This window comes from Neolamprologus multifasciatus, chromosome 16 (genome assembly GCF_963576455.1).
Source record: "Neolamprologus multifasciatus chromosome 16, fNeoMul1.2, whole genome shotgun sequence".
Taxonomy (NCBI): domain Eukaryota; kingdom Metazoa; phylum Chordata; class Actinopteri; order Cichliformes; family Cichlidae; genus Neolamprologus; species Neolamprologus multifasciatus.
This window is the reverse complement of record NC_140454.1, coordinates 8,769,353-8,795,428: the sequence shown is the minus strand read 5'-3', so window position 1 is coordinate 8,795,428 and position 26,076 is coordinate 8,769,353. Positions and strand designations below refer to the sequence as shown.

The following is a 26,076-nucleotide window of genomic DNA, read 5'->3' as shown; positions in this document are numbered from 1 at the left end:
TGATGTTGCAGTTTTCTTTGGCTCATCATCCATTTTTACTGTGAAGTGCCATCTGATCAGTTTACAGCATTTGGCTGAATCTCAGCAGAGAGTACAGCTATCACATCATCAGCAAACAGCAAGTTATCAAATTCTACTGGCAGCCGCATACATGTCCATATTATAACATTGCCTGCCTCGTGTTTTACAGATGATGTGTTATATTTCAGATTATTTTCTTTCCTTCTCCACACTTCCTATGGCTGTGGCTCAGGAGGTAGAGCAGAGGTTAAAGGCTTGTGGTTTGATCCCTGACTGCTTCATTCTGCATGCCAAAGTATCCTTGGGCGAGGTACTGAACGCTGAGTTGATCCCGATGTGTTCATGAGTGAGTGGGAATGCCAGATAGAAAGCTCTTGTATAAATGTGTGAATGACATGTTCTTGTGTGCTCGAGTAGAAATCACTATACAGGAACCATTCCATCCACCTATTATATACATATATATGGTCTAATCTGGGTTTTGTCACAATCTGAAAGCAGGGACTCAAGCACAGAACAGGTTGACGTCTCAGAGCACCGTTTATTTACACACCAGTGTGATAATATATACAGTGACGGGGAAAATCCAGGGTTCCAAGGGATTAGGGGAAGGTTCTCTCTCTCACACTCGCTCACGTTCGTACAGCTGGGAGGTCACAGGTCTGGGAAGGTAAACTGGAACAAGAAAGGGAAAAATCACTCACAAGTCACGAAGGTAGGGCGTAAAGGTACAAGACCACGGGAGCTGGGACGAGAGACTAACGTTAGTAGCTCAATCATCCAGCGATGAGAAGATCTGTGGCCCAGCCTCAAATAGTAGTTGGGAAATCAGCTGATCGCCAACAGGTGTGTGAGCCAAGGTTGGGAGCCAGCAGTGAGCTCCGCCCAGGCAGAGAGATAGGGGAGAGAGAGAGAGAGAAAGCAAAAACACAAGTGTAGCCTTGTGAGGCCGGCTGGGCAGGCACGGGGACCATGACAGGTTTCTTGTTCTTGAGTGTAATCAGTGGTGTATTTGCATTTATTTAACAGTCTTTTCCACTTGCATGGACATCTCTTTGAACCTCACAATGAGAGTTACAGTGAATGCATACCACATAAGAGTTCAATATTTTGAATCAACAGCTTTCATCTTCTGAGTTTGACATGGAATAACTGGAAAAAATGCTTCATCTGGCAATTAAACTGCCGATCAGTTAGTTGTCTAAATGGTTTTGAACTTCTGAAAATGGACTCTGTATAAAAATGTCTGTAATTCTAACAGTTATAAAAATACTGTTATAAAAGCTGCTGACAGAAAAGCTGAAGTCCGCGCTTCAGTCACATCTTGATTGTTCGATTTGAAATCCCTTGTGGTGATGTACAGAGGCAAAGCTATAAAAATGACTTTATTGTCCAAATACATATTGATGTGATTGTAAAAAGGTCTTGTGTAACCTTTAGTGACTCCACATCTTTGCTCCAGCTTTGTCTTTCTTAAAATATTTTTTTTTATAAAAAACATAAAGTTTAGATAAACAGAATCTATTTTTAAAATCTGAAAGTGACCTTTAAGGTCCACTTAATAAAAGTCAGATGGTTTAAAAACTGTATATTTGTCAAAGTGTCTGTCTGACAGTTAATTAACATGTTGCTCAGCTCCGTTCATGAGCTACTTGTTGCCTAAAAAGCCTTTTGACAAACAAAAAGCTGAATATATTACTGAAACACACACACACACACTCCTCCAGTCACCCACATGGTCATCTTTAATTGTCTGTTTAGCGTTGGTGCTTATAGTGAAGAAACCATTAACAGTCAATTAGCCAGCTGGCCAATCAGAGGGAAAACTGTTACCCTGAGGGCTTGTTTACAACCACAAGAGCAGCTCATTTGGAGAACATGGACACAGTTATTATAATCCTACCCTTCACCTCACAAGCATGGACAGACTCTAAAACAACAGGATTCCACTTAGAAACTCTCTGTTTAACACATTTTTAAAGTATAAAAAAAAATCTGTCAAACTCAGTATTTTCAATATCACCAATGGCTTTTCCTTTCCCCCCTCATCAGGTCACTCAGCTGTGAATCAAATGTGGAGCAGGTGCAGTGTTGACCCACCAACCTCTGCATTTTGAAAACCCACAACACCTGGTAAGAATGTTGCTGCTGCGTAAGATGCATGCAGGGATGAAAAATGGACCTGTTGCAGACATTTAGGGGAGAAGAAATCCTGCTTAACAAACATAGTGACTTCAGTGACAAATTCTGTCACCCTAACCCATTCCCAACAAACTCCCATGTTAAAAGACTCAATTTAATAGATGTAATAAATATCTTTATGATTTTTTAAATTCTATATATTCTCATAAAGACATAGAGTGAATTTAGTGTAGAAGACGTGGTGTGGAAGATTAACCTGCACAGAGTCCTGACGTCAACCTGAAAGAAAATCTCTGGGATAAATTAGAGTGGAGACTTCTCGTCCAACATCTGGAAGGATAGTAAAAAATTCCCATAAACACACTCCTAAACCTTCCTAAACCACATGGAAAGGGTGGAAAGGCTGCAAAGGGTGGGGTGACATCATACTAAATCCTATGGATTAAGAATGGGAACTCACTCAAGTTCATATGTGTGTGAAAGCAGATGAGTACCCAATACTTTTGGCACTATAGTATATGTGCTAGCCATGGTGTTGGCAGCCTTATGATGATGATTTATTTGACAAATAATGAGGCTTTCTGTAGAACTATAACCGGTTCAAGAAGTCTATGCTCTACTTTTGTTGCATCGATTTTTGTTATGAACATATAACTTTGCACTAAGTTAGCAGTTATCTTTGGATAATGCACCCACCATCCGCCATAGTCAGAGTGAGCTAGCTGTTGTTTTGTTTTTGTTTGTTTTTCTGACACACCTGAACAACTGAAGGTCGCAGTACAGAAGAGGAGCAAACGTTAAGGGAATAACATTTTGTAGCAGGTAATTTTAAATTCAGCGTTTCTAATTTCAACAAACATCAGCAAAAACACAAACAAATTTGTGTGCAGTTGTCATACAGTGTGTTGCTAGTTAAAAGTCCAGCTGATTCCACAGGGAGAGAAAAGAGAGTGAGCTCATTTCAGTCAGCGATGGAGAAAGATAAGAAAGACAGGACAGGAGAGGAAGGAGAAAGACTTGATAAAGTGGAAATTTAAAGCTTACATGTAAGTCCTCATGTTTTTAAATCAGATATTGGGTCTGCATGTGTCACATTAAGTGAAACATGCTGTAAATCAAACTGAGGTAGACTGACTGTGTTATATGAAAGTAGTAATACTCTGCAGGTTAGTGCAGGATAAACAGGCTATTTTGCTGTACTGTGATGGATTTAAAGTAAGTGTGCAATTGGTGCACAGTGGCTGTGGTTTCATGGTCAGAGTTAGGTTACATCACGTTGCTTAGATTCGTTCACTGAATTCCATCTTCGGACCAGCTTTATTCAGTATAATGTTAATAAAAAAAATATTCTGTTAGTGTAGAGGATGGACAATTTATAACTTACATCTCCTTGAATTCAGTTGTGTAAATCTACAAAGAGCAGTAAACCTCAGACCAGCAGCAGCAGCAGGTCAGCTGATCTCAGTCTGTGCATTAAGAAAATCTACTGGAGTGCTGAATAGAAATGATCGTGAGCTGTGATTCTTTTCACCATAATGAGCCGTTACAACTGATTTTAGGGTTCCCCCGCCCCCACCGTCATTTTGCTGTTTAGACACAAAGTCACTCTCTGCAGCGTAGGCAACAGAAAATAAAGTTACTTTTATTTTCCGTCTTTTTCTTTGCTCATGTTCTATTTAACAAGTTCAAGCTCAGTACAATTAGAAATAAAAATTAGTTTAAATTAAAATTTGTATTCCTATCTACTAATATTATTTTATTATTACATTAATATAACACAAGTTTCGGTTAGCTTTACACAAAAATAGCTGGTAGAAACGTCCTTCGAGGAGCTACTTTTTACTTTCTTTATTTTTAACATAGGTATCTGTACTTCTACTTAAGTACAGAATTTCTGTATTTTTGCCACCCCTGCTGCACACTATTACACAATCCACCAAGCAGTTTTGGTGCCTGTGGTGGAGACTAGTGCTCAATTGAGGTGATCAATGTTTGCTTTCTAAGTAGCTCTTTAACTTGCTTGGCATGTGAAGACCAAGAAGCAGCCATAAGGGTTGGTGAAATTTCCAACTTGATTTAACATACATTGTACAGCCATGGGGTTGCTGCAGCTGAGGAGGTAGAGCAGGTCACCTACTGATCGGAAGGTTGGTGGTTCGATCCCCTGGCTCCTCCTTGTGCAAGATACATCAGTGAATGTGTGTGAATGTCGTCAGAAAAGCACTCAGTTTAGAGTCAGTGCTTGTGAGAATGGGTGTGATTGGGTGACTGTGGCATGTTGTATAGTAGAGTAGAAAAGCAGTCCATTTACCATTGTGGCTAGACCTCTGCTTGATTATATGGTTAGGTATGTCACATTTTATGAGGGTATTTTGCCGACTATTTGACCATGACCAGAAACTTTGATCTATCGTGATCACATAATTCCCACCAAATTACCACTGGAACACTTTTTTAGGAAAATTGATGTGGATAACAAATTGAACGTGAATTCATAATATTTGATCTAATTACACTAATGCTATACAGTTATTGCAAACTCCCATGTCACATCTGGCCATTGGATTTTGGCCTCCTCCTCCAGGAAACTGTTTGGGAACCTCTGTTAGAGATATTATATATACTGGACCCTTAAACTTAAGGGCCACTCAGAAACATGTCCTTACATTTGTGTGGCTAAAGACAGAGGAAATATTGCTGTTTTTAAAGCTTTAAAATCTTACCTCCATGAGGAAATTATGGCTGTGATAATCATCTCAGCCTCTAGAGGGAGCCATTAGCACTTTACACCGACTGTGAGATCGTACCACTTGACTGGAGAGGATTTGTGACTCTCATTTTCAGGACCATTACATCATCACTGTTTCAAAAAAAAAACCCACACACACACACACACACACACACACACACATACACACACACACACACATTTCACTGTACAGTCTTTCTGGCAGGCACTGCAGGTGAGTGAGGGGAGGACAGATTAATGTGCCTCTTTGCTGTTTGTGTCTGAATAGAGCATAAAGTTATGTGCATTTGAATTTGGGAGAGGGTGAGGTGGAGGAGAAGGAGGAGGAGGAGGAGGGCAGTCTGTCGGCTGCAGAATTCCATCACTCTTGGCAACCGTTGTTGGGTTACCACGGAAACGCACTGCAATGTTCTCTGCTTCTCTTTTGTACTCCTCCATCACTCCTCTCTCTCTCTCTCTCTCTCTCCCTCACTCTATCCCATCTTTATTGCTGGTCGGCTTCCTCCTTGCGTTGCTACGGAGATGCTCTGGGACATTCAGTGGGATCATTTTGTCACTGCAGTGTCGGCGCACAGAGCTGGCACTGCGCTCCGAGATCTCTGTGAGACGTGTTTTGTTGTTTTTGTGCTCCCTGTTTTGTCTCCTCCCGAATTCTCGTGACCTTTAACCCCTCCACTTCCCTTACCAATCAGTCCGAAATCAGCGATTTGGACTGGCCGGGCTCGTCAGGTGACATCTCCGAAAGTTGGATGAAGTTTCGCTGAACTGAAGGCTCCGATCAGTGTTGATGTTTTCACGACTCTGTCGGACTGAGAGACGTCCGGACACTTCACAGAGACTGAACTCTGCTCGGTGAGCTCTGCCACAAACCGAGATGAACGAGGACGCGGAGGAGGCGCAGCTGCCTGAGAAGTTGCTGGAGGCTGAGGAGCAGGAGTTGCAGCAACAGGAGGGAGAACATGAGATGGAAGAAGTGAAGGACCAGGAGGGAGAGGGAGAGAAAGAGCAGGAGGAGGTCCGTCCGCTGGAGGAAGACCTGGAGGGAGAGAAAGTGCAGCAACAGGATGGAGATACTGAAGATGTGTATGGGCAGGAGGAAGAGCTAGAACAAGAGGAGGTTGCAGCGCATGAGTGGGAAATACAGGAGAAGGTGGAGGAGGTTCTGAAGCAGCAGGAGGACGGGCTGTCTGAGCAGATGCTAAAGCCAGAAGGGGAACAGGGGCATCAAGAGGAACAGGTACAGGAAGAAGAGCAGGAGAAGGCGGAGGAGGAGGTAGAGATCAAAGAGGTGCAGGAAAGTGAGCTACAGCACCTTGAAAAGGAGGAGGAGGAAGAGACTGAGGAGATGCAACAAGAAAAGGAGGTGCAGCAAAGTGAGGTGTTACAACAAAAGGAGGAGGAGGAGGTAAAGCAGACTGAGGAGCTGCAGCAACAGCAGCAACCTCGAGAGCAGGAGGAGGAGGAGGAGCAGGAGGAGGTGCAGCGTGAGGAGATGTCACGGACTGAGGAAGAGCAGAAGGAGCAACAGCAGTCTGAAGAGGTGCAGGACTTTGGGGACGCTCTGGAGCAGAATCACAACAACCAGGTCCTGATCCGGCTCAGAGGAATGTGAGTAAACACAGATCACGCAGTGAGCTGGCTGATGATGTAATGTCAGTGTGTTGATGCAATAGCACTATCGATAATTGGTGATCACGCTGTGAGGATCCGTGAGCTGCTGTAAGACTGACAGCCTCGGGGACGGCATCAGTGCGGTCGACCGGTTGCCTTGGTGATGCTGGCACGGACCGACGATGGAGGGGAAGACGAATGACAGAAAATGAGCGGGGAACGGTGGGCGTGCAACATCACTTAACACGGGAGAGAGAGCGTGTGTGTGTGTGTGTTTGATGAAATCACAGCTTCTCGTCTGTCTGTCTGTCAGATTCTTTCTTAGCGGCTGACTCCTACGCTGCAGCGGAACAGCCTCGCCACATCTGTTTGAATTTGAGGCGACCACACACACACACACACACACAAAAACAAATCAAAAGCAGCAACAACAACAACAAAAAAGAGCCCAGCGTGTTTTTTTTTTTGGATTCTCCATTGTTGCCATGGTAACAACTGAGCGTTGCGATGCAGCAAACTCTCAGCAAAGAAAGACACATCAGCAGGGAGATGGATGAAAACAGAGACAGGGATGAAGGCAGGGCATGCGAACACAAAATGTTTGAATGTCCTGTTGATGCTTCAGTCTGTGAATTACAGCCTCATTCATCACACTGCGCTCATCATCACTCACGGATCCTTTCTTTGACAAATCTGACAACACACTTTGAAATGCTCCTAAACTGAGCATTTCAAACCAGTGAATGCCCTGTAGGCATGATGCAATGAATCCTAGTAGTCCAAGTAAGGATTTTAAGTGACTGCTGTTTAAAGTTGCCAAATTGAAATATGTACACTTTTGTTTTGTGTAAATCGTCCATATAACACACAATAAACATTTTTATTATTGTAATATATAAAAAAAGCTATGTGTTTAACCACACCTTTACTATGGCAAGAACTGCAACTCACAACAGGAAGTTGCTGGTTTGAGCCTCCTGTTGAGCTGCGATGAGTTTGTATGTTCTCCCTGTGTGGCTTTTCCTCCTAGAGCATATAGACAAGCACGTTAGGCTAACTGGTGACTGTAAATTGCACCCCTTGGTATGAACATAAGAGTTGGCAGTTATCTGTCAGTCTGTTTTTATGTATTACGACATAAGATAAATGTTCTACTTCTTACTAGATGTTAAAATGAGGTAAATTCAAGCTCAAATGAACAGCAGCACAAAACATGTCACACAGTGTGGCTGCTGTTTTAACAAAAGCCAAAATTCAGTAGCTTTTAGAATTACTCTTCTTTACCATGCTCTTTCAGTTCACTGAAGTTAGCCGGCACAGTTTTGATTATAACCCTTCTGCAGATGGTGGCTGAGTAGCCATTGCTGTTATACTTTTTTTGAAGTCTGCCTCCACAGGCCCATGTGCAGTTGTCGCACTGTATTGTAAAGTCTATGTGGATGGGTACACATGGTCTCAAAAACAGTGGCAGACGTTCAGACATCGGCACAGACCTTCAAACTGATTATCTGATGATGGAATTTCCATCACTCTGACCTGAACGGACCCTTGTAGGTTCACGGATGCGGAAAGTATAATCAAAGCTTATCGCTACAGCTGCAGCATTTCAATCAGGCCAAGTTCTGGACTTTGACCGAGTCTTTCCAACACCTTGATTCTTTTCGTTTTCAGTCATTTTATTGTACATTTGCTGCTGTGCATGGGATGATTGTCACGCAGCATGATCCAGTGTAGGACAAGTTTTAGCTGTTGCACAGATTACCTCACATTTGACTCTAGAATACTTTGGTAAACAGAGGAGTTTATAGAGTAACTGACTCAGTAACTGTAAGGTGCTCAGGTCCTGTAGCTGCACCACCACCACCACCTTGCTTGACCAGTGGTATGAGCTGTTTGTGTTGATATGCTCTGTTCTGCCCGATGCTCCAGACCAGCAAACTACTGTCATGTTTTGTAGCTCATCTGGGGTTTTATTTGCCTAATTTTAAGATCTGCTGAAGACCAGATTATTTTTATTGTTTTCTTGATATGTGTTTACTTTCTTTTTACCTTGAACGTGTCTTGATCAGCATTCACGGTGCCTTCACAGACATCCAAATATCCGTGACTGTTACCACCGATGCATAATCGTACCGTCAGATCAGGCTCTGATGCATGCTCTGGATAATCCTGCTCCTCTTCAGCCTGAAGTATGCTGCTCCCACCTTTTCCAAAAACACAGAAGGACATAATTTTCTGCTTAATTCATCCAAAATGTTCTTTTAGTTGGATAGATGGCCAAAAAATCATAAGTATTCACATCCATTCAGCATTACTTTCCAACTTTGTAACTCCCACACAGAAACTCTTCAAGCTTCAGAGACTTAATGATTTATTGACTGCAGATTACAAAAGAAGTCGTCAAATTCTTCGCAGTTTAGTTGTGACATGCTCCGTCAAGAAATTAGTTTGGGTGTTTTTTTTTTTTAACATAACCTTCCCAGTCTTTTGTGTTTGTTTGCCTGCCGTCTTTAAAGGAAGAAAGCAGCACATAAATGTGTCTAAGACGAGTGTTCTTCTTGATTCTTTTAGTGACTGGCAGCTCACATGTTCAGTCTTTGACTGCAGTTTCACCAAAAACATTTGTCACATACAAAATATCTGGACAGTGCTGTGTTCAGTTTAGTTATAGCTCTTCGTCTGGTTTGGTCCACTTAAATCTAAGAACCTTTTACACATTTAAAGTAATAGTATAGACTAAAAAGAGTACTAATGCATATGTTTTAAAAGCTGCTGTATCTCCAGAATGGCATGGCATGGCTACAAGTGAAAAAAAAAAGGTGCGTTGTGCTCTGTGAGGTTTCATTCCAATAACGTAGGTCCCCAAGCAGGAAAAAATAAGAAATAAGGAGGAATGAGGAAATGATAGCTCTGATTCTGCTGTGCTGATAATAACCTGTTTTTTTTTTTGTTTAAACTGGCCATGTATAAGGTCAGAGTGTGGTACTCTAAAGCATACACTGATGTTTTAGTCAACAAATCTGTTTCCCAGCAGAGATGCTGACTTGTCACAGTAGGAAAAGCATTGATGGACCCGTTGTATTAAAGCGTACTTTTACATCTCCCTGTTGTGACAAGTCTGTATGTCTGATTGAAGTGGTTTGTCCCTTTGTCTTGGTAGAATGACATGCCCATGACAGGCAGTCAGATCTTTTTCAACCAGGTCACTTTTTCCACCTTAAGCTAGTTAAAATTCTAAATAGTTTCAGTTTCAGATCTTCCTTTAGTCTAAACGGTAAATGGAAATTTTCTTATATAGTACCTGAGCACTCAAAGCACTTTCTACAGCATGTCTCTCTCACCCAGTCACACACAAAATCACTTTTTCTATGTTTAAGTGCTTTCTATCTAACATTCACACACATTCAACCCTAGTGAACACAGCGGATGAATCTCAGGGTTCAGTATCTTGCCCAAGTTCACTTTGACTTGCGGACTGGAGCAGCCAGGGATTGAACTGATTAGTAGATGACCAGCTATACTTCCTGAAGCACAGCCATGGTCATTCTTTCTAAGAATTACTAAAACTGAAAATGCCAGTTTGTTTTTTTTCAGAGGCTTTCTGATATTTGTCAAAGAGGTTTGGAAATTAAAATAGGGATTTGTTAGGAAAAGCTAGCTAACTTATGATCCAAGTATCCACAAAAACATCCAAGCAGTGATGCAATCAAGAACAACCAGACTTCCAATATTTCCTGCATTGGTTGTCTTAACTTCACTGCGTGCAAATACCTATGTATGTCTGGAAAATGTAGTTTATTAAATAATTTCAGCAAATAAATAGCACATCGACCAGGGAGATGGACTGTCTGTTCCATCAGCAGCGTCCTGCCCCCCTGAGCAATGCTGCTGACTCTTCTGTCTTTAGCCTCTGGCAGTAACAGCGTGGATTGTGACTGAGCAGTGGTGCTTTGATCAAAAGTTGAATCATTTATGAACATGCTACAAGTGAGCATTTAAAAGATAAGATAAGATAACCTTGTGCCAAGGAATTTGCTACATCTATTCAACAGAATAAATATATAGAACAGTAACAATAGAGATTATCATCAAGAGATTATATAAAGAAGGAAACAGAATATATACACATTTTACACATATACAGTGGTGAAATATTGCACAGATGACATTTGAGTCATTATTAAATCACAAAACCTCACATTAACAGACACTGTTTGACACCTTCAGTTTAATAAATAGTAATCTAACAATTTTGAAATTGTAGGGAACACAAAGTAAAAAACAAGAACATTTTACACTTAGGTCTGTTTCTTTCTGACTTTTCCATTCTGTTCGCAAATTAGATTAGACAAAAGATTAGATTAGCTGCTTCATTCAAAATTTAACAGCCCATTATAGCCAGTGTTGGGAAGGTTACTTTTAAAATGTATTCCATTACAGAATACAGATTACATGCCCTAAAATGTATTCTGTAACGTATTCCGTTACGTTACTGAATGAGAGTATTCAGTATTCTGAATACTTTGGATTACTTAATATATTATCATGCTGTTTACAACTACATGAATGTACTATTGCTGTGATTTATTACTGTTACTGAAGGTCCGGGGCTCCGAACCGTAGTAAAGGGACCTCTGGCTAATACGGTGGGTTGTGTCGGGCCAAAAAATAGCTTTACTTTGTTGTCTGGGTCAACTTTGCTTGCGAGAGACAGAGAGAGGCGTTGAACGGCTGCTCAAAAGGAACTTATTGTTTTTGGAGGAAAACACGAACACGGTGTACAGTCGAGTCTTAATAGCTTACTTACAACTGGGCTCGTCAGGCACTCTTCTTGGCTGCAGTGGTTATTATTATATTTACATGCTTCCAGCTCCCGTTTTTGCTGGATGACAGCTCGTACTTTTCCTTTTTCTCCTTCCCTCGCTCACAGACACATAACGTGTATGGCAGTCCATTCTCCCTGCAGCACGGACTACACTGCCTATGATGCTACATTCTTTAGAGCTATACCTGTAGCATTCTGCCTATTAGCTTAGCACAACAACAACAAGAAGGCGCTCTCTCACCCAGGAAACACGCAGAGAGAGAGAGCGTCACCCTGTAACCATGGCAACCGTAACGCTGCCGCCTGGAACTACAGAACGTAGCTGTCAAACAAAACCCAAACAGTCCTGACCCGCCACAATATGAAACAGGGAAGTACTGCCGTGTAATCCATTTATTTCAACAAAGTAACTGTATTCTAAATACCACCTTTTTAAACGGTAACTGTAACGGAATACAGTTACTCATATTTTGTATTTTAAATACGTAACGGCGGTACATGTATTCCGTTACTCCCCAACACTGATTATAGCTAATGGGCAAATACAGACTGATGCATTTGACTGGTCTGTTTTTCCAGCTTCTCACATATGGTGATAGTTACAGAATGCTAACTTAGCATTCTGTAATGCTATCGTAGCATTAGTGAAGCCATACTGGCATATTTTGAAACAGCTGACTTTTCATTTGCCGTTAGTGTTTGTTTCAAATCGGAAAATTGTGTCCAGAAATAAAATTAATAGATTTAATGGTGTTAAGAGTACGTTTGCCATAGTATTTTTTTGACAGCTAAAGTTAAACTCTCCTTTATTTTATCAGCTTCTGTTCACAAAAACATTTAATAACAAGATGCCCAGTGTATTGTGTATGTCTGTGATACTTCTTCTAATTCACTATCTTATGGAAGACCAGGTCACCACCACTATTTGGTTTACTGACAGTATCTCTCATCAGCAGTTAAATGAAATGTGCACGGCATCATTACCATTAAACACACACATTTAATTTATGCCCCTTGGCTACTCTTGCTCTGTTTAACAGACCCTGCTTGCTATACAGCATCTTGTGTTGGTAACCGGCTGGCAACAGAGGAAAATATAACAGAAAAAAAAAGAAACAAATTTATCAGCAGAAGTTGGTGTGTTGGTTGAAGAAACTGACGCCAAGACAAGTGTTTCGTTTTTGCCAAATCCTCTAATAAACATTGGCAAGTGAATGTGTTCTCTGTCAACAGTGAGAGAACGAGAAACGCTAGAGGTGTAAAAATAAAGCTGCAGAATTCAGCTTGTCTACTAACCTGACAAGACTGAACTCCGAGGTTAGGGGAACTCCGTCACGGGGAGTGAACACACTCCGAGGTTTGTTTAGTTTTCCGGAGGATTCTTCTGTTCAGTGAGAAAAGGTCTTAGATAAAACAATAAAGCTGGTTTTATTTTGAGCAGTGAGTAATGGCAACAGGCATCTGTAGTTTGACAGTAATGTTGCTTGTGCGTAAGCAGAAGCTCTGCATGCCTGTGTGTCCCCCCTCAGTGCCTGTGCGCCTAGTGAATAGATCCCTTGCTGCACCTGAATGCTAATCACACTCGAGAATTGTTGGCACCTCTGGCCTAACAACTTGTGAGGCATAGTTGTATATAAAGTAACACTCTGGGTTGCAAAGTAGCAGTGACTAAGGAGAGACCATTTGAATGAGTCTCAATTATTTATTGAAATATGGAGCTTGATTAATAATTGTTTGGCAATTAGACTCCGATCAGTCTTCGTAGTAGAACAGAGTCCAACGCTGGTAGGAAGGATGGCAGCGAGGTGAAGCAGGTGAAGACTTGGAGGATCTCTATTCTGGCGAGGATGAGGTGGAGATTTGGAGGAGGCTGGTTGCACGAATGAGAATCTGAAAGGCAGAAAAGTAGTAAGATTTAAAGCACACAGGACAGAGCTCGCAGAAGACAAGCAAGAAAATGTTTGGGCCAAAGTGATGACAACAAAATTAAGTTTGACACCACAGGAAAGTGGAAGTAATGTGAAGAATAGACTAGCAGCGCCAAACCCCGAGGGATGCAGGCAGACGAGTGGATATAGAGCTTCCCCACTGAAATTAGCATAATCATTATTATATGTTTCAGTCTGTTGAGTGGTGCACCACAAATGGAAATATCTCAATAAGTATGGGCTGAGAGGTTGTGAAAAACTCTATGGACATTCACGTCACATCCCTCCCTGAATAACAGTATCTCTGAACCTCCTGTCTCCCTCCCCTCAGCCCTAAACAGTCATGGCAGATGGATGCCCCTCACTAAGTCTGATTCTCCTGAAGGTTTTCTTCCTGCTAAAATGGAATTTTCCCTTCCCACTGTCACTAAGTACTTGCTCATAGGGGGTCATGTGATTGTTGGGGTTTTCTCTTTACCTTACAATATAAAGCATATATATAAATAGAATAGAATTAAATGAAGTTTGAGTTAGTTCAGACAGACCACAAAGCCAAGCTTACCTGCAATCCATATGCTATAGGAAGGGTGGTGAGGTTCTCAGACAAGAGCCATGCAACCGAATATAAACAAACGAAAAGACAATCTGCTTTTGAATATAGTTGTTCTGACTTTGAGTCTCTTCATATGTCCAGTTACCAAAAATGAAAAGAAAAAAATAAAATAAATAGAAGCCTTGTTGTTACATTTCTTTTTCATAGACTGCAAATTTTTGTTTGATTAAAGAAAAGTATTAAGGTTACTTCATCATATTACTGCCAGGTACATTTGTATCGCTATCATCAGAGCAGAGCAGAGCTGCTGTTCCATTTATAGACATTCTGCCTGCCTCTGTTGACCTTTCCAGGCACAACCCTCCCTAAGTTTGGGGACTCTGTATTTAGAAGGGCCTTGTGACATTGACTTCTCTATTATAACCTGTGACACCTGCTAAAGCAAGTTTCTGAAATGTACAAATTATCATAAACGTTGTCCAAATTAAATAGAGCAAGCATGAATGAATACAAGATTAAGACCCATTCAAGTGGTCACAAAACCAGCTGTTTCCTTTGTGTGAGCGATTGTGTCTTTGTGTTCATTACAATATTATTTCTTCCTGGCAGACATAAAATTCATCCATAAATTAATCACAGCGCTTAAAGCTGTTTGACAAGAAAACAAAAAAGTGTGGAGATATTTATTTATTCGTTTATTTTTGAAAATTTCCCCCAGTTTCCGTGGTAACAGCAGAACATTTCGATGCAGTAAACTAGAAAAGGACAAAAAGAGAATAGAACAGCTTTTCATTTACTTTTGTTTTTTTTCTTTTTACCACATTGAGATGCATAATTTATATTATCAGTAGGCTTTGGTGAGAAGCTGAGTGGAATTACAGAGGAAGTGTAAAGTGTAAAAACAAAAGCAAAAAATAACTTTTTTTTGACACATTAAAGAGCAGAAATCAGCTGAGAAATCTCAGCTATGAAAAAAACGTTCTGCCATCTGAGGATGTATTAAAAGAAGTACCAGATTGTCCAGGTCAGATTAAGCAGAAACTAATCTTTATAATGGTTTTTGCATGTCTGGCTTGTTGTCATGCTTCAAAAATTAAATTTAGGACCAATCTGAAGCCACCCTGATGAGGTGGTTAAGAAACTAAACAACAAAAGGCTGATACTGTGTAGTGTGTGTGCACTGCTTCAATTTAATGGAGGTTTAGCTTTTTTCTCCAGGACACTTGGTCTAGACGTGGGCGGGTTAGATGGAGTTAACCATCAAAAACACACACACACACACACACACACACACACACACCTACACACACACACACACACACACACACACACACACACACACACACACACACACACACACACACACACACACACACCCTGCAGTGATGCATTGCAAACAGAACAGTGCACAAAATAAAATACATTCCACAAGCTCAGTGTTAATGATGCAGAGAAGAAAATGTGTAGGTGAAATCACAAAACAATTGGTACAAGGACAAAGAAGAAAAAAAAAGAGGTAAAGACGCAAAATGCAAATTCTTTCGCTGAAGGCGTCACCCTGTAAAAGTCATGATAGGGGGGTGAGTCATTCTCCAGAAACTCTCTGTCCTCACCTGTCACTATTGCTGCTGCCGCGTGCTGGAGAGTTTTCTCTGACTAAGAAAACAATGCAGCGACCTGGCACTGATCAGCGTGCCTTATACAGCTTTGTAATTCAGCTCTGATCCGCCCACGCAGGCCGGCGTACAATTACCATTCGACCATGAAATAACAGGTATCTACAGTCGCATTTCAAAGCTGAGACGTGTCAGAGCTGTGATTAGCTGCTGGGGTCAGATTCCAGAGCTGTGACTGGCTAATTTCAGACCAAATGGAGCGTTTAGATCGTCGTAATCTACTTGTGGGGTAATCTGCTGTTCAAATTTACATTCCAATAGGTGTTTAGGTTCGGTGACGCATGATTTAATGCTTGCATTTTGGTGACATTGACTTTGTTTTGCATGGTTTTAATAGTAGCAAAATCAGGTCTATTTTGTCCCCTTTTTTTCTGACCTCGTAACATGTAATGAAGTGGTAACACTTTCCAAATTGGATTTGGGCATATTTACCAAAGGTGAGAAAACATGTAAATTAACATTAAAATCTTACTACTTCACCAGTACCACCTCTTTGGCCTGATTTGGAAAGAGTGATGTTGTGTAAAAAGCCCAAGGATATTTGGCATGCAGACTGGGGGAGCCAGGGATCGAACCACAAACCTTCTGATCAGCAGATGAAGGATGTATGGACACCCTTAGATTTATTAATCATGTAAATTTCCTGTACCTGTTACAGATGTCCTCAGTCCAAAGTTCAAACATTGATGGCCAAAGTCGGTCATGGCTGGACGCCCAAATTATGGACTTAGTTTGGACGGCTAGTGACGGCTTAGTTTGGCTATGGACCAATGGACCCAATATAGATCAGATCTGCATGTCTATCCAACGTCCAATGTATAGTGGCAAAAGACTAAAAAGTGACACAAAAACACTTCAAAAATACATAAAAAGTCTACAAAGGGACAAAAATTTACTCCAAAGTAACACAAAACAACTTCTAGGTGACATAAAATGACTAAAAAGCAATAGAAATGACTAAAAAGTGGCAAAAAACAACATCATAAAGACACAAAATAATTCTTTGAAATATGCAATATGACTTAACCCTCTTAAGGCAGGCGTTGCCGATTTGCAACAGTTAAACACTAACAACCTGATTACCCCACATACATATTTTATGAGTTTGTTTTACTCAGAAGTACCACTGCAGGACTTGGTTGTGCATTAGCAACAAAAAGTTTAATTTGAGCCTGAGAGGGTTAAAATGGTGCCAAAAAATATCTGCAGACTCACGAGACATCAAAGACAAAGTTTAAAGAGAAGGGAACCAACCATAAAGAGATATATAATAAAAAATGAGAAAAAATGACTGCAAAAAGACACAAAATAAGCAGAAAAATGACAACAAACAAACAAACAGCAAAATAGCTAAGAGAGGCGAAAAAGAAAGAAAAGGAACCTTAAACTTCTTTTTAAAAAGTCAATATTTATTTAATATGTGTTTCCATCCCATTATGTCAAATACTGCTTGTGTTCTGTTTTCTCTCCCTGCTCCGTGTGCTTTAGTCAGCAACAAGTACTTGGTTTAATTTAGGCAGCAAAAATTTTTTTAATTTGTCCCCTATACATCATTGACCTTGTGTGGTGAAAATGTAACAAAGGTGATCTTCCATACATGACACATTAGTTGTAAGAGAGCTTTTTCATTATTGCCAGAAATGTGTGTATCTGTCAGATGTCAGCATTTGCAGGAATTTGGTCATTTACTTGAAAATCCATCCCAGACACACATACAACATATTATATGTTTCTTTACATGTGACACAGCTTTAACCTGCACGCCCAATATCACGATTGGAATGTCAGATACTTTAACCTTTCATCGCTACAAAAATCTGCAGACTAATATTTCATCCAGTAAATCATTTGTAAGTACAAAGTTATATTTAGGCACCCTGTTCATTAATTTGGCCTCTGTCTTTATCAGAGAACAGTCTGCATGGTCTGGCTTTGCTTTGCATCCTTCACCACATAACAGCGGTAAAATGTAATCATGTGCAACAGCTTCACAGTTTCACAAAATTGACAATAAATCATTTAACAGGTGCTGCTTCCCCAGATTGGACCTTACTATGAAGCATCTGTGTTTTAGAGGGAAAGGGAAAGGTTGTCTGCACTAGCACATTTAGAAGCTTCCAAACATTTTATTGATGAAACTTTGTTGGGAAAATATCCCCGCCCCCTTTGGCGTAAGACAGGAATCATCAACCTCAGTGAATTCAAATGTTGAGCTGGAGGCAGTGACATCATTGTCAGCCATCACGCTCAGAGAAATGAATGAGAAAAATGGAGTCTGAAATGGAGTGTGACACTAGAAATATATTCAAAGAAAAAAAACTTGCTAGGGTATGTGCGATCCCTGGTTGATGCAGGACAGAAAAAGCTGACAGTAAACCCCTGAATCCTTTTTAAGTCATGATTATTCTTTGTGTAGGGTTCTAATCCGGTCGTTAAGTGATGACGTGACAAATCCTACTTCCGGGCCTAAAGTAGTCTGGTTTAATATGGCTTTTGTGTTGTTAACATGTTTAATGTTTTATATTCTCTTCTATTTAATCTCAAAAAGCTCCTAAAACAGTCAGTGATCACTGTTGACTGCCCTCTGCTTTTATTACCGCTAATCATTTATTTAAGCTCAGTTTTTAAAACCTTAGGATGTAACTACAGCCCAGCCCATGCAGCAGTATATGAATGACTAACCTCGTATTGTGGAGGGATGATCTCAGTTGTTCTCCTGGCTGAAGTTTGGTCCTTTTACAGCATCCTGCCATGCGATTACATTTGTTCCTGACCACCGAGAACACTCACGTTAACTTTTATCGAGTGGAAAAAAAGTTAGCTTGTTTATATTATGCTAACATAGCTGTGTCACGTAGCACATCATTATATACCAGCTAGCCAAACTTCAGTAACCCTACAAACATCACTGCTGTTTAGTTTTCTGTCTTCATTTATGTTGGAAGTGATAACAGAGCTGTACGTTTTAATTTGTTTCCAAAACCCCGCAGTCAGGACATGCTATATTGTATTTAGATGGAAGCTAGCGAGCTAACTTCCTGCTAACTTCTAACTCCGTTAAATGTCATATATTCCGTTTTCATGGATGCCTGGATGGTTAACTTAATTGTTACACCTGGTAGAGCAGAACGCTGATCATTTTATTAAAGATGAAAGACTTTAGACAGTTTTTCAACTCTCAGTAATGCCATAGTGATCGTTTGATATATGGACCTGCAGCGGAGTTTAGGCCCAGACACGGCTAGTGACGTCAGACTTAACGACTGGATAATTTTTGATGATATAAACATGAATTGTGTTGTAACACAGAGTCAGTCATTCACTTAATCTGCTATAGTTTTTTTTTTCATTGTTAGCAGTCTATCTGCAGTTCTTCTTTGGCATGTGCCTATTACAAAAGGAAACATAGAAATGTGAGGATTCTCAGGCTGCTTATCAAGATGACATATTCATTTATGATGCCTGCAGAATATGCTACTATCCTCTGTACACTGAATCTAAAAGGAGATGTATCATATCTGTGTGTTCATATTTGGCTGTGTTATGACTCATAGGAAGCTCCATGTTTGATGCAAATTGCTGCAATCTGCTACTAACGGGTTTAAAGTACCTAAATTACCTCCATGAGCCACTGCTGTTGCTGGAACCTCTGACAGTGTTGAAAAGCAACCAAATCAGCCACCAATCTCCACTAAATAACCAGCATTCATGGGTTCCTTTCACCTCTGCTCTCCATGTTCAACTCTTTGACACCCTGCTGGGACGGCTCAATTCCCAGAACGAAAACCTCTGCTCCAGTGCTTTGGAGTGCTTGTCTGAGCCACCCTTGCACACAAAATGGGTAGAAAACATGATTTATTAACCGGTCTCTTTCAGACTTTTCAGATTTTATTGGAATGAGGGACATTTTAAAAGACTTAATAACACAGAGGACAAACAGTTTTTGAGTATGTTGGCCATGTATCATGTATGTATGGTTTAGCTTTACGTGTCTTCTAAGCCTTTCGAGGCAACAGCAGTTGCCATTTTTGTTGTGTAACCCTCCCGTTGTTTCATGTCATTCTCATCTGTCTCGAGGTTAATGGAAATGACAGTTTGCTTTTCGCATGCAGTGTTTGAGTTTGCTCTCTGCAATGCAGCCCCCTGACTCACTTCAGTAAATCCAAGCAGCATTTCCACCTAACCCACTGACATTAGTGCAGGTAGCTTGTGTCACTCATAAACTGTATATAAATGATGGACGTGCCATCAAGGTCTAAAACGCGAATCCAATGTGCCAAAGTACCTTAAGTACCTTCTGATGGCCACTATAGGAGCAATCTGGTCTCGTAAAAAGTCTTAAAAATACATCATGTTGTTAATTTAATGAGTAGTTCAGTACAAATGAAATATATCTCTATATACCGATATAGACATTTATTCAAGCTTCTGAATACTCTATGATTTATTTATTAGTTCCAATGTGAAGATGTGTTTTTGTTGATGAAGATAAGACTTTATTCAGAGAAGAAATATCTTTGTTAGTCTGTCATGTTTGTTTCAAGGTGTGCCTTCTAACCTAGCCTGAAACTCACCATGTGAGTGGCCGATTTGATTAACTCTTGTTTGTTCTTGTTTGTTTACAGGCAGAAATATAAAAGTACATCGCAAAGGTAAGGCATGCACTGGCACACACATACACGTACAATTGTTTTTATGGAGAGTTGAAACAATTAGTTGTATTCTTGTGTATTTGTTTAGCGGAAAATCATTGTGACAACTGACAAGCATGAATGAAAAATTAAAAATACAAAATAGAGAAAAAAATCAGCTTCTCTAAACTGCAGATGTTTTTGCTTTTTTCTTCTTTATAAAAGTGTAGAAGTGAAAAGTGTAGATATTTAATAACATTCCCTTGGTCTTTTGGTCTATGAACCGTACACTACCAGTCAAAAGCTTGGACACATCTTCTATTTTATAGGTTTTTCTTTATTTTCATGACTATTTAGATTGTAGATTCTCATTGAAGGCATCAGAACTATGAATGAGCACATTTGGAATTATGTAGTAAACAAAAAAGTGTGCATTAACTCAAAACTGTGGCTCAGGGGTTTGGGAAGCGTATCTGTAACCGGAAGGTCACCGGTTCGATCCCTGGGCTCTCTGTCCCGGGGTTTGTGTCCTTGGGCAAGACACTTCACCTACTGGTGTTGGCCAGAGGGGCCGATGGTGCGATATGGCAGCCTCGCTTCTGTCAGTCTGCCCCAGGGCAGCTGTGGCTACAACTGTAGCTGCCTCCACCAGTGTGTGACTACGAGAGTGAATGAATAGTGGCATTGTAAAGCGCTTTGGGTGCCTTGAAAAGTGCTATATAAATCCAATCCATTATTATTAAAACAAGTTTTATATTTTAGATTCTTCAAAATAGCCACCCTTTGCTTTGATTGATGCTTTGCACACTCTCCATGAGCTTCATGAGGTCGTCACCTCAAATGGTTTTCAACAGTCTTGAAGGAGTTCTCAGAGATGCTGAGCACTTGTTGGTCCTTCTCTCTGCGGTCCATCTCATCCCAAACTATCTCGACTGGGTTTAGGTCAGATGACTGTGAAAGCCAAGCTATCTGGCGCAGCACTCCATCACTCTCCTTCTTCTTCTTCAGTATGTATCTATGTATGTTGAAAGTAGTAAAAAACAAAGAAAAAATATTAAATGAGAAGATGTTTCCAAACTTTTGACTGGCAGTCTATATTTTTTCCGATTCATGATTAAATCCTTTCTGCAGTTGTTTTGAGTAAGTCTTTGATAATTAAGTGCACAAAGATTTTTTTTCACCATAAAAGCACACTGAGCTCATTATGCATCATAAAAATATGAAAATGAATTAGCATTTTATTTTAGAATTCTGGAACCCATCATCGACACATAAAAGGTGCTACTTGCTTTACCCTGAAATTTAAAAGAAAAAATAACTTTGTCTTTGTCTAAAACAGATACACTCCCAGAGGGAGGCCTTGTTTGACGTGCAACACTAAAACATGTTTCTGCTCTTTAAAAAGACCCTCCCTATTTCTTTACGTATTTTGTGTAATTTTAAAACAAATCTGACTGTAAATGTGTGTGTTCTCAGGGGATATTGCTTTTATCTTTGTGACTGTAGACTGTAAACATAAACATCCTGGATCCAGAACTCTTGAAGTCATTCTTTCTAATTACCAGCAGGGGGTGTCTTCCATTTGTCCAGTTAAATAGATGTCACTTGGAAAACAACCCTACGGCTGCTTTGCTCCATCCATCCATTTTATTCCGCTTATCCTTATCAGGGTTGCTGGGAAGCTGGAGCCTATTCCAACTACCATAGGCAGAGAGGGGGGGTACATCCTAAAAAGATTGCCGCTGTGACACAGGCCTAACACAGAGGGACAGACAACCATTCGCATGAGCAATTTAGAAATCACCAGTTAACCCAGACCTTCCCAAAGTGTGGGGCCCGCCCCCTAGGGGGGGCGCAGAGCCATTGCAGGGGGGGCGCGGAATGAAAAGGGGGGGGGGGGGGGGGGGGGGGGGGGGGGGGGGGGGGGAACAAAACGCTTGGACACTGCTAGCACAGGGCGCCCACAGAAACGCAAAGCAGGAGATGAAGCATCGTTGAATATGTTTCCAAACCAACTTCATTCTAAGCCAAAGACTAGAAAATATGGTGAAGCATATCTTCCCTTTGGTTTCACCTGTACAAGTGCCAAGGTAGGTCTCCCTGCAGAATTGGTTTTCCCTTCGTCAGGAGCAGCACTGGGCTCTTCAAATCACGGACAAACAGGATCCTACAATTGTTTATGTTTTTAAACCCATTTTGCACAGAGAGGCATTTTTTGAAAAATGTATTGATAGCAATGTTGAACATTATTACACATGAAAAAGAAAAACTACACGTAAAATAATCACACTGTGACGCCTCTGCCTTTGTAAATGGAGCGACAGTAACTGCGTGTGTATGTAAGCATGTAAAACCTGCAGATAGTCAGATTAACAGTATTTAGTTTCTATCTGCCATTCTGCAATTCATCTCATGTAAAAAATAACGTGCACACAACGTGATGTGAAAAAGACACATACCTTTGACGTTGTGTGACAAACTCTGTATTCCTCGTCCACACCTAAACGCAAAAAAGGAGTTTAAAAAATCGGAGTTTTCGGTGATTCGAAACGCCGTTTACGTGTGGACGAAACAGCTGCGTTTTCAAAAATACCCCTGTAGGTGCAGACGAAGCGTAAAAGAGTTAGTAGTTTATTTTATTACTACCTGTAATTTATTGCAGATTACTTGTATTTGCTTAATTGTTCACTAAATGTTTGAGGTGTGAAATAAACCGCAATGGAGCAAAATATGGGTGTGTGTGGTTGGAGGATGTGTTAGTGCGTGCGCGCAAGAAGGGGGGCGCAAACATTTTTCTTGTAAAACAAGGGGGGCCCAGCAAAAAAGGTTTGGGAACCACTGAGTTAACCTAACCTAACCACTAAGTACCTGTCTTTGATCTGTGGGAGGAAGCCGGAGTACCTGGAGAGAACCCATGGAAAACATGGGGAGAACATGCAAACTCCACACAGAAAGACCTCCGTATTCCCTGTATTCTTACTGAATACAGGGACTTCACCTTTGTGGTTGGGGTTGTGTCTTTTACTGAAACAGTTCTAAACGCACTGCATTAGAAACTAGAGATGGACCGATCCGATATTACGTGTCTGTATCGGTCCGATACTGACGTAAATTACTGGATCGGATGTCGGAGAGAAATAAAAAATGTAATCCGATCCATTAAATATAAAAAAGCACCTCACAAAACTTGCGACATGGCGTAACTCGGCTCATAACCGTAGCACGTCAGCAGTATGCGTCAAGTGATAGAGCAGCTGTGTGTATTTGTAGCCTCGCTACCAAACCAGCATTTCATCTCCGAGGAAGTTATCCCAGAGAGAAGTAAAGCAAGTGTGTAAGTTCATCTCTGAATGTTTGTAAAGCATTCCCACGTTAAGCTTAACAACCGATATATGGAGCGACTGCCTCTCTCCCTCTTTCTCCTGCTGCTACTTCAATCATGAAACTGATCAATGATCAGCTGATCGGCTTTTCTGTCGGGAGTCCGTCTCTCTTGTTTCTTTATTGCCCACTTTGCGCCAGAAAGAGGAAACCAGCGGCTGAACAACAGCAGCACGTTTAAGCTTGATAATCTGTTGTTAGAATTTATTTAATATTACTTTCTACACCAGGATGTTTTTCTACGTAGCTGACGGCTGGTAACTGTGCAGGGGCGGATCTAGCAAAGTTTAGCCAGGGGGACAATAGGGCATGAACAGGGAAAAGGGGGCACAAAGACATACTTTTCTTTCTTATTCTCATTTAAAATGTCTAGCTTTTAATTATTTAATAATTATCTGACTCTTACACCCAAAGTTTTAATCTGATGTAAAATGTATAGAAGTCCATTACTGTATATAGTAATTGTTAAGTCTAATATACCCTAGTAAGCTATAGTACTTTTTCCATCTGTGCAGTCTGCAGTTCTGTAGAAGAAAGATGTTGAATCTATTTAATTATTCTTGAAAAATAATTTATTTCTGTGCATTTTTTTCACACTGCATCAAATTAAAGTTGATCACGGCAATTAAGCATCATGAAGTGGAGGGTGGGGGGTGGTTCCCTATTTTTATTTTTATTTTTTGCTGGGAGTTTTAGAACCCTATTAGTTAGGGTGCTCACTCTTTGAATTACCAGAATAGGGAGGATGGAGCAGGTTTAAGTTTATTAGATTGATCAGTTTTGCTGAACTATGAAATATTTTGGGTGCAGTGTATTTTTTGCATACAGGTATAACAGAATAGCTTTAGTGTTTTGTTTTTTTTAACTTGAGAACTTATACAAAAAGCAGCAAGATATTAAAACGTTTTATTGATTAAAAAGCACACTATATCGGATTCATATCGGTATCGGCAGATATCCAAATTTATGATATCGGTATCGGACATGAAAAAGTGGTATCGTGCTATCTCTATTAGAAATTTGTAACACTCAGCAGCTACTACTACTAATAACTAATAATAACATGGAATATTTCAAGTTATTAAAAAAGAAAACAGATGGTGTTTTGTTGACACCTGAAAATGACGCACCTGAATCACAATCTCTCTAGTCTTGAAGTTATCTTTCACACCATCACCTACTCTGACTTCAGCTGTTACCATGGCAACTAAAACAAATTTCTTCCAGTTTACAGGGTGGTGGTAGGTCACCATGGCAATGTTAAAAGGCTTGGACACAGCAGAGTCTTTAAATCACCCTGTCGACAGTCCGCTACATAAAAAATATCACTTTATACTGCAGTTAAAGATGACCAACATTTCCATCCATCCTTCCAGATTAAACATTCTTGCTGGCCGTAATACCTCTTTTAGGTTATCTGGACAAACTTTTTAGAATTTCTTTTAGATTGTTTACCTCAGTAAAAATACAAATACTACCCTGCAAAAAATTTTAAAGTCAAGTCATTCAAGCTTAAATAAGAAACCTACCTCAAGGAATGAACCAGTGTCTCAGCAAAGAACCAATTTAAGTCAAGTGACCACATTGTTTCTAGATGGGAAAAACATGTAATTTCCTCTCATTTCTTTAATTGAATATATGAAAAATGTGAATAATAATAATTTGACAGGTATAAAATAGTATTTGTTTACCAACATGATGATTCCCAGAGAGCTATTTGTTGTAAACTTGTACAAGTGGAGGACAAAATAATAAGTATCAAACAGCATCCTGGTTCTCTTGGCTCATCCGTTCACCTGAGCCTCCGGTACCTTGGTGTGATCTTTGATTCTGCCATGTCCCTACAACAACACTCTTGCCACTTGATTAGGAATTGCCTTTTTCAGCTAAGAAACATCTCCAAACTACAAACTTTGCTGTCTAAATCTGAGTTAGAAATGGTTATTCATGCTTTTATTTCATCTCGCTTAGGTTATTGTAACAGCCTTTTTCTTTGTTTGAGCAAAAGGAATCTTGACCGTCTCCAGTTAGTCCAGAATGCTGCTGCGAGGCTTTTAACTAAGACACGAAAAAGAGAGCACATTACACCAGTGTTATGTTCATTACACTGGCTTCCATTTCATTTTAGAATTCATTTTAAAATCTTGGTACTGACTTTTAAAGCTTTGAATTGTGATGCTCCTGCCTACATTTCTGATCTTTTAGAACCCCACGCTCCCTCTCGCAGTCTGAGATCATCTAATCAAAGGCTGTTGTTAGTCCCACAAACTCGTTTTAAGACCAGAGGTGATAGATCTTTTAGAGCGGTGGCCCCCAGGTTGTGGAATGCTCTCCCTCCATTATTACGTTGCCTTGATTGTATTTATTCTTTTAAAAAGCAGCTTAAGACTCATTTATTTAGATTGGCTTTTAATTAGATTTGTGCTGTATGTTTGATTATTAATGTATTTTATGTATTTCTGTTTTATATTACTGTGAAGCACTTTGTGGTTTTTGTCCTCTGAAAAGTGCTACATAAATAAATTGATTTGATTTGAAGTAGCAGGCCTAAAAAACTAC

At 40.2% G+C, this 26,076-nt stretch overlaps 1 protein-coding gene and 1 long non-coding RNA gene across 2 annotated transcripts in view; both read left to right on the top strand.

Annotated features, from left to right (window-relative positions):
- The first annotated feature begins 503 nt into the window (after window positions 1-503).
- The window catches only part of LOC146500233 (uncharacterized), a 262,037-nt gene continuing 236,464 nt past the window's right edge, over window positions 504-26,076 (top strand). The window contains exons 1-2 of the long non-coding RNA XR_014869840.1: window positions 504-576; window positions 707-1,000. This is a non-coding gene — a long non-coding RNA (uncharacterized LOC146500233). The remainder of the gene's footprint in view (window positions 577-706; window positions 1,001-26,076) is intronic.
- LOC146500239 (dual specificity calcium/calmodulin-dependent 3',5'-cyclic nucleotide phosphodiesterase 1A-like) overlaps window positions 5,254-26,076 on the top strand; it is a 54,009-nt gene continuing 33,186 nt past the window's right edge. The window contains exons 1-2 of the mRNA XM_085135738.1: window positions 5,254-6,520; window positions 20,131-20,157. Coding sequence (XP_084991864.1) covers window positions 5,787-6,520; window positions 20,131-20,157 — 761 coding nt within the window. The 5' untranslated portion in view covers window positions 5,254-5,786. The remainder of the gene's footprint in view (window positions 6,521-20,130; window positions 20,158-26,076) is intronic.